We start from the raw sequence: 9,684 nt of genomic DNA on the forward strand, positions 1-9,684 counted from the left end.
GTAGAGATGGCAATTGATAATTAACGTAGGAGTGTTGAGGGTGTTGGAAGGCTCAAAGGGACGGTGTAGAGATATTTATGACTACTGGTTTGAGTGGCCGAGCACGTGCTACATCTTGGGTGAAAATTTTAAGATAAGAGTTTAAAAATTTCAAGGTAGAGTTTGAAGAAGTATAAAACTAAGAATGTGTTTGGATTCAAGGCTGCGTTTTGCGTTTTGCGTTTTGCGTTTCAAGCTTTTTTTTTTTTTTTTTTTTTTTTCCAAGCCGCAGATGTTGACCAGTCTTCCGTGAACAGTGCATCCGTGCACTGTTCACGGACCCATAAATTTCACTTTTTAGCCACTTTTTCATTAAAAATGGGTCCCGCGGTACTATTTACACATTTTAAAATTATTTTGCTACAATGTTTTCAGTTTTCAGTTTTCAGTTTTCAGCAATAAATTCTATCCAAACGGACCCTAATTAGTAAAAATGTACGTAGTACAATACTAATATCATTCATATTAGTTTACAGAAATTGTCGAATTTGTTGCAAAAATTGGTCTATAGAGAGTGATCTTCGAAGGGGATTCAGCAACGGTCATCACTGCTTTAAATCAAAATAATGCTGGCCTTTCATCTTATAGTGTCGTCATTGAAGACATCCGCAGTCAAGCTTTGGTTTTTCAGTCCTTTGCATTTACTCATACTAGTCGTTCTTGTAATTGTGTGGCTGATGCTCTAGCAAAAAAAAGCAAAAGGCTTTAGGAGTGCTCGGGTTTGGTTCAATTCCCTCCGGAGGACATAGTTTCCTTATTGTTGTTTGATGTTCACTGAACTTTTGGTTTCTTTTTCAATAAAAGCCCAGGCTTGTAGTCTGGTTTCTCAAAAAAAAAAAAAAAATCATTCATATAAGAATTTTAATTACATACAAACTTAACGTAGTTATTTAATATATGAATATCTATTTTACTATGATAGTTTTTTAAAATGGATTTGCTAAAGGTAATATCCACTCAATAAAAAAAATTCTAAAAATGATAATAAATATCATTTTCCAATAATGAGCAACTATATTTTACTAAGATATTGTCATAATATTTAAAATTTCGTAATGAATAATATCATATGCAATTGAAACTCTACATCGAATACCTACAACCATCTACAACGAAGATTTTTATTTATACTTCCCTTCTTATCATCTTACATTTTACATGTCTAGCTATAATGTTTAATTTATTTAGTTTTTAATAAACACCATTTTAAGCAAGAATGTGTGTGTGTGTTTCAAGAACAAGATTTGAAAATGCATGTATAATTGAATTTATATAAAATTATAAGTTTAGAAGATTAGTACCTATTAAATCAATGTCCTTGGTTAACAAATAGAACACCCTATATTACAATTCAATTTTTCCAAGCATGACTACCACATAAAACTAAAAAAACATGAAGGAAATTTTTGGGATACTAAAATTTAGTGGGGGTAGTTTAGACATTGCATAATGGGAATTATAAGATTCCATTAGGGTTTAAAGAATGAGGGTATTTGTTTGTTTCCAATATATAAAAGGAGAACTCGATTTTAAAGTTTAGGGGAAGAATTGTGAACTAACCCAAACATAAAGGAACAAAGTGAATTTTTTTTTATAGTAAAAGTATGTTGGAGCGTAAAAAACAAAACAAAAGGCCAACTTAAGAAAAATGTGCATGAAACAGTGAATTTTGGCTTATCAAAATTAACTATACCAAAAACGTTTAGGGACATAACAAAATGTCACAACATTTTCACAATTAATTTATTTTTAGTTGCGTTGGTCTCAATCTGATAGTTTATCTTATTTTATTTTGATCTATAAGAAACTTACACCTAAGTAGTTGTGAAAATATTATAATAACAACAAAATGTGACAATTTTCACAATACCTTTATTTTCAGTTATGTTTGCTCTAGTCTAATAAATTACATTATTTTATTTTAACCTATAAAGAATTTACACTTTAGAAATTGTGAAAATATTGTGACAAAAAAAAAAGTCATATTTTCACAATACCTTTATTATAACATGTGGTTGGTCTTGTATGATTTTTTATTTTCTTACTTTATTTTATTTTGATCTATAAGTTACTGACACCTTAGCAACTATGAGAATATCGTGACAACAATAAAACCGTCATCCACTCTCTTTCATCATCCTCGGTAAATGCAAAGAAATAATAAAAACTGAAATTCACAACAACAATGCTCGTGCATATTTGCATAAGTACTATAGCTAAAATGCATTTTGCACAATAGATGCTTAAGCTTATATGGGTGATTTTTGGGATTGGTTAGACAAAATTTAGCCCTTATGCCATTTTGCATGAACTAGTGTTAATGCTTTAAGAAACTTACGCTTTAGCAATTGTGAAAATATCATGACTACAACAAAATATCACATTTTAACAATACATTTATTTAAAGTTGCAGTACATCCTTGTGTGTGTGTGTGTGTCTATATATATATATATATATATATTCAACTGACACTTTAGAAATTATAAAAATATTGTGTTAACACAAAATATTTTCACAAGAACCTTATTTTTAGTTGTGATTAGTCTTTGTCTAATTGCTTATTATTTTATTAAATTTTATCTTGTTCTATAAGAAATTAACATATCTCAACAATCGTGAAAGTATTATGACAATATGTTGTGCAGGCACCGTATAACAACTCCTAAACAAAAACACTGTATCACCACATATATTAATAATAAATATTTTTAAAAATGCGAAAATTAGCTCAAAGCATGATTTATAGAACAACTGTATTGATGTTGAAAAAAGAAAGAAAAAAAAAGAGGCCCAGCACGCAAGAAATGCCTCAGCATTAAATCTTGTTTTGGTCTCACAGTGAAACGACTTTTGCCTTTTCGCAACAACGCACATCGATCGTTTTGGCTAGAAAACTTGACTAAACCAAAGGCAACTGTAGAAAAAGGCATTGACACTTTTTATATAGTTAGTTGAATTGAATCAAAAGGGTTTATCTCATCATGGAATAAGGAGGGTGAGATGAGATAATTTATTTAAATTTTTAATTGTTGGAACCATTTCAAGAATTCTTATTAGGAGCCACAAATATAATTGAAAAAAAAAAAATATTCTTATTATAATAATCCGACTATTATTTTTCTTTTCTTTTTGTCCCTACTAAATAAACATCAGTATTATTAATCAAAGAAGAAAAAAATAAAAAATAAAAATGCTTATTTATTTTTCGTAAATCATCCAAATCTCTTTTGATTTATCGTATTAATTCTGTTCCTTTTTATTCTAGACAAAGTCTTCTTTCTCTTTCTTAAGCTTTTCAAAAAGAGAGGTTTTTTTTTTTTTTTAATTTTTTTTAATTTTTTTTATACATAATTTCTTCCATAATCGTTGAAATTGTTGGGCCTAAAGGTCCTGACCCAAATTATATGTTGAGTGGGCATGAGCATGGTGAATAGAACACAATGTTGAGTACACAGTGGACTTGGGCCTTTAATTAATCTAGTTTGGGCTGAACGCACAAGTATAGTGCTTAAACCAATAAGGTGTATGGTGTGCCATGTAGTCCAACTTAGATGGACCCAACTCCTATCAACTCTGTCCCATTCTAGACTCAAATCCATCTAAGGCCCAATTTACTTTTATGCACGTAGAACTTGTGCAGGGGCTATGGAGGTGAGAAATTGTGAGGAGCATGTGCATAATCATTGTGCAATGGAGAAAATGACACCAGGAGGAGTGATGGTATTACTTCAAATATTGTGGATTCATATAGATACAGAAGTTCTTTGGTACATGTATTTAAACACATGTTTTCAGTTTTAAAACAACATTACATATATTTTTATACATTTTTTCACCTAAATGTATTTTCAAAAAATACAAACAATGTTATTAGAACAACGTTACTAAACGGCCCCATAATTGTGTAAGAATATTGACAGTTCATAGTTTTCTTTATACAAACTAACTAAATCTTGGGCTATGAAACGAATTGGGCACACCGGTGGCAATTTCATAGTTTTTTTTTTGGAAATATCATGTTAATGCATGGAGTTACTATTCTTGAGGTTGATTTATTTAGAAATGTTTTTGGATATAAAGTATGATTTGAATGTGAAGGTTAGCTTATTACTCAAAAAAAAAAAAAAAATTGTGAAGATTAGCTTATAAAACAAGGAAAAGATCATACCGCTACAATACATCAATTTCCCTATTTCCCCATCTTCGGAATGAAGTTGGTTTTGCACTAGTTGGATGACACTATTCATACAGATCACAGATTCACAATATTAGGGAAGGTTTTAACAAACTATACCATACATATATCAGTATATGAGTTGAGCCTTCCATTTCATCAAAACTTCATATCCCTTGACTCTCGAACACAATCAGACAGTTGCTCAAAATTAAGGATATAAAAAAACATTCAAGATTGATCCATAACACATGCAATGCACACCAACTTGTGAGCTTACCATCCACCCATCATGTCTGCTATTTTACATTTTAATTTATATGTTTTAATATTAACAATTTAACATTAAGAGTTGGGAATTCAATCAAGAGCCTCATGGCTCAATAACACCATTTAGTTCTCTTGTAAAGGAGAACTTAAGTTCAAAACTTTCTTCTCCCACTTATTGTAAGTCAAAAAAATAAAGGTTTTGTGAATTCAGATTTATCAAAATTTACCAAATTGAGGCATCTCATATTCATTCTCTCCAAATAACTTAATAAACAAATTATAAATAGTAGAAGTTATAAATCTTTAAAGAGAGATCAAAGAAAGAGCAACATAATCACAAATGAGTTTAGAATAAGAAACACCCACAATGACTATGTTGAGCCCTATGATAAAATTCTTGATGGAAATACACACATAAAACATATCTAATGTCAAACTGCCTAATTGTATAAAACATAGGTAATATTCGGAAAGCAGTTAGTCAATTAAAAAGAACCAAAACCATATAACTGAGTTAATTTGCAACTTATCTTTGGGCACAGAGTTTCATTCTTCTAATATTTGTTCGTACACCTACATTGGTGTCTCCCCAATTTTATGCTCCTTCGAGAAACTATGACCAATCGGTCCAATCGATTGCACTTATTTGGCTTGCAGTAGCAAATTTCTTGGTCCAGGCTCTTGCTTTTTCTTCGAACTGAATTCTTTGAGTCTTATAGATGTTAGCAATCTCAAGATCAATAGGGTCATCAGGATCAGGGTCATTGAAGCGAGCATAGATTACTAGGAGAACATGTGAAATGGTTGTTGCTGGGCACCATGATGTCTCAAGACATAACCTGCCTTGCTGGTCAATGTTTGGGTGATAAACCTAGAAAGTTGCACAATGATATCATTAAAACAAAATCAAATCATGATCAATCAGCTTATCAACTATTATATTTAACAAAAGACTCACAAATTATATTCCTACAGTTTACAATAATTTTAATTTTACACCCTAAATTTTCAAAATTTTAATTTGCTCCCTTCTATCATTAGGAGAGCCAATTAAAATTTTATTACAAGTATTCTTTTCTGCCATTTTATTCCATCCAAAGTCAAACTCTTAACTTCTTAATTGATATGTCGTCTTTTTATAACTTCTACCAATGTTCAGAAGCAAAAATGAGAAAAAAGGAAAAATCTGAACATATTTGTTTCTTTAGTATGCCCCCATTTAGTCTCCCATAGCAATCACAATTGTCAGAAGCCATGGAAGACAGAAACAGAAATTGGAATATCTTATTATAGGCAAGACAATAAGAACATGTTCAGAGTCAGAATGATAAAATGACATTCCTCAAAGCAAAAGCAAAAGCAAAAGCAAAACACAAGCAAAAAAAAGGGCGGGGGGGGGGGGGGGTGGGGTGGGTGTGTGGGGGGTTTTAAAAAGAAGGCTTCTTTTGAAAATTAAAAGGAAACAACTACCTTCTATGAAGTTAAGGTGATCCTCCAAAAGGCGTTTTTTATTTTATTACTCCAACTATTTGTTTTATGATCTATTATCTACATGAGTAGTGTTTATTACCTACCTAAAACCAACTAAAATTATGACTTGAAGTCACCATTTCCAAATTAGAAATTGTTACTTTTTAAGGTGTGTGTAAAACTTTATAAAACAGTTTGTGTACAACAAATTTAACCCTATCCACATTTAACAACTGAAATTGTGACTTAAAGTCATCATTTTCAAATTAGAAATTGTCACTTGCTTTTTAAGGTGTGTAAAACTGTGTAAAACAGTTTGTGTATAACAAGTTTAATCCTATCCAAATGTGATGAAGGTAAGGTGATCCTCCAGAAGGCTTATTTATTTATTTTGTTATTTATAACCTAATTTCTTTTGAACTTACTTTATGTTTATTATTGCTCCAATTGTTTGTTCTATGATCTATTATCCACATGAGTGGTGTTTATTACACACCTAAAAGCAACTGCAATTGTGATTTAAAGTCACAATTTCCAAAGTTAGAAATTGTCAATTGCATTTTGGGGTAGGTAAAACTGCATACAACAGTTTGTGTGCAAAAGTCTAACCCTATCCACATTTGATCTCAATTTTATCAGTAAAGTTGTATATGACAAGGTTCATTACTAGTTATGAAAGACAATTGAAGCAAATCATCAAATTTTAACAAAAGGAAGGCTGTCAAATGTCAATATACCTTGGTTTGGAACGTGACTTTGGGAGCTTTGAATGGGTGTTGATCAGAGAAATGGATGTCTAAGAGAAAGACTCCACCAGCATAAGGGCTACTTTGGGGACCAATCATGATTCCTTCCCAATGGAACAGGCTATCAACAATCCTAACTCTGCAACCTTCTGGAGGATCTCTCTGGAAATTCTGGTACTCAGCTAGAACTCTCTTATTAATCAACCCACTTGCTGAACTCAACAAAGATAAATTCTTGCCCCAAATATCAGCTGTTAGACCACCAAATCAGCAGTTTTAGTGACTGATTTAACAATGAAAAGAAGAAAAGGAAATAAAAACTAGTAAGAGTCTACACAAAGATGATGAATTAGACTACTTTAAGATTGCATCTCAATTATCTGAGCTCTTATAAAAACATCATAATGAAAATGGATAAAATGATCAATTTTCTCTGGCTTGAACAACTTCAACCCAATTTCCAAACCCATATATAGGAAAGGCTCTTTGAAAAGTACAATCAATTTGATCAATATGAAAACATTAATCGACCTACAAACTTGTTTTTTCTGGGTTTAAAAGACTTACCTTAAACATGATTCCAAATAAAAGCCTATAAATATAATCATCTTATAATTCAAGAAAACCTTAATAATAGAAAGAACTCTTAAGATGGTATTACCAATAACGCGTCTCCAAGTAGTACAGACAAGGCTACATCTTGCAAGATCCTTTGGGTCTATCCTCCTTATATTCAAGTGGCGTCTAAATATACGATCGGTGAGATCTCTTGGTAGGTCAGACCATGAACGTTGAGCCATTGAAATAAAAAAGAAGCTCAAGCTTAAAATTTGAGGGGCAGGTTTGGTTATCGGTATAATTTGTTGGTTTTTTTTGTCACGGGAATTTATGAACTAAGACAGAGTTTCACAATAGAGAGTGATGCAGTTGGATAACTTCTCCATGAAGGAAAATGCAAAGCTTTTTAATTAATCAATTAATTAAGTCAAGGCGTAGCTGATATTCCCATGAGTTCATGACAATACTATTCTAGATTCTAAATAAGGTTTGTTTGTTACTATGGCATTAATGGAATTTATGAGCTAAGACAAACAATAGAGTTTCACAGAAATTATACTAGCTAGGAAAGCTTTGCTTTGAAGCAAAATGCAAAACTCCTAGTCCTATCTATAAAAAAAATATATAGGAAGAAGTCAACTAGTCAAGTCGTGAAACCTTTTTCCATGACATTACCATTCCTGAGGATGATTAGATGAGAAGAATAAATTCTTTTTAATCCACTGACAAAAAATTGAAACTAATGACAAAAAATGAAAACCAAAAGATATACACAAGTTAGAATAAGTAAAAGTAAAAGTTAAAAAAAAATATAGAGTAAAACTTTTTGTGAGAGATTTTTTCACAGACTGGAGTACGGGGTCTTGTTTGAGAGTAGGTAGGATACTATTATGGTTACGCCCAAATAAAGAAGCCACACTAATCGCTCCCCTCTACCAATTTTTTGGTTAACAAAAAATAAAAAGCTATTTCTGAGAGAGAATTGAGCCTATGCACCAGGTGCAATACCTAGCAATTTCATTATCTTAGTTTTATATTGAGCTACAAAACCAAGTGAATAGTGATGTATATAGAATCATTTGGTATCAATTTAGAAAGTACAAGTTTAACATCATTCTCATTAAGAATGCTAAATGGTATAAATGTTAAATTTTAGCATGCTAAATGCTATAAATGTTAAAAAGCATACTCCATCAATGCTCTAAAATTCTATTAATTTTGCAATTCAGCTACAGTGGACTGCTATCTTTAGCAGCCCACTGTAGCAAGATCGTAAAAAAAAAAAATCATTTTATATTCTCTCTTTGTGTTCTTTCTCCAGACTTTCTTTTCTTTCTCTCATTTTCGTTTCTTCCGTCTCTCATTCTTGCTCCCATTTCTCTGCTCTCTCTCTCTCTCTCCCTTTGCTTGACGTCTCTGCCTCCCTTTCCGATGAAACCCAAGCCGGAGCATCAAGCCAAGCTGGTCTCTATCGCAGCGGTTTTTTTTTTATCTTTATTTTTTTAAGTTTGTGATTTGATGTTAGATTAGGCAGTGGTTGTGTGGGTTATGGATTTGGCGTTTTGGGTTGTGGTATGATGTGCTCTGGTGATGTGCTCTGGCGATTTTGTGGGTCTGGGTTTGTGGGTCTAAGTTCATGGGTCTGGATCTGTGGGTTTGGGTTCGTGGGTTTGCGTTCGTGGATCATCGACGTGACCGTCGTGGATCGTCAAGTTTACTGGCGTGAATCGTTGACTTGATCAATCTCATCGGCGTGGGTCATCGAGAGGGAGAGACAGTGAGACTGAGAGGGAGAGAGAGAGAGAGAGACAGTGAGACTAGAGAGAGAGAGAGAGGATGAAAAAAATAAAAAAAAAGGAATAAAAAATTATAAAGAAATAATATTTAAATGAATTTGTAAAAAAAATAGAAGTTTTGATGTTTGGGATATTGTAAAATGAGGTGTTAAAATTGAAAAAGTAGTGTTTTGAGATTGTAAATGCTAAATTTTTGCAATTGTTGATGAAAATGCTCTAATTGTTTAGTTTTAATTGTAAAGTTTTTGACGTGAGAAATAACAAAAGATGATTGTAGTCGGCAGGTGCCTTTGACTTGGGCAAGGCTCTTCAAGTAGGAGAGAAGAGTTAGGCTTGGTTCCCTCTGTAGGATGGACCTTGGGAGCACTCCAAGACACAAAGAAGCAGTATATATACATCGGTCATGTTAACCAAAAATTATATCTTGTATCCGGTGTAAAGTTGTGATTTACAACTATTTTATATTGGTTTTAATTCCGTGTCAAATTTGATTGTAGTTTCTTCAATCATTTTTCCCTGTTTGCATGTGGGTTTTTAATTGTAAGGGTTGAGTGTGAGAGAGTATGAAAACTCAAGCTTAAAAGGATGATCAAATGGATTTCGTGAGTGTCTCTCGAGAAACTTACCTAC

The 9,684-nt window shown here is 32.2% G+C and overlaps 1 protein-coding gene across 1 annotated transcript; it reads right to left on the reverse strand.

Moving 5' to 3' along the window:
* Nucleotides 1-4,748: 4,748 nt before the first annotated feature.
* LOC142641069 (ubiquitin-conjugating enzyme E2 11-like) lies at nt 4,749-7,664 on the reverse strand. Its single transcript, XM_075815438.1, has 3 exons — nt 7,362-7,664; nt 6,692-6,951; nt 4,749-5,355 (listed from the first exon to the last, which is right to left on the reverse strand). The coding sequence occupies exons 1-3, from the start codon at nt 7,498-7,500 to the stop codon at nt 5,098-5,100; spliced, it is 657 nt and encodes a 218-aa protein (XP_075671553.1). The 5' UTR covers nt 7,501-7,664; the 3' UTR covers nt 4,749-5,097.
* Between the last annotated feature and the right edge of the window lie 2,020 nt (nt 7,665-9,684).

The sequence above is a fragment of the Castanea sativa genome, chromosome 6 (genome assembly GCF_040712315.1).
Source record: "Castanea sativa cultivar Marrone di Chiusa Pesio chromosome 6, ASM4071231v1".
In the NCBI taxonomy this organism is placed as follows: Eukaryota; Viridiplantae; Streptophyta; class Magnoliopsida; order Fagales; family Fagaceae; genus Castanea; species Castanea sativa.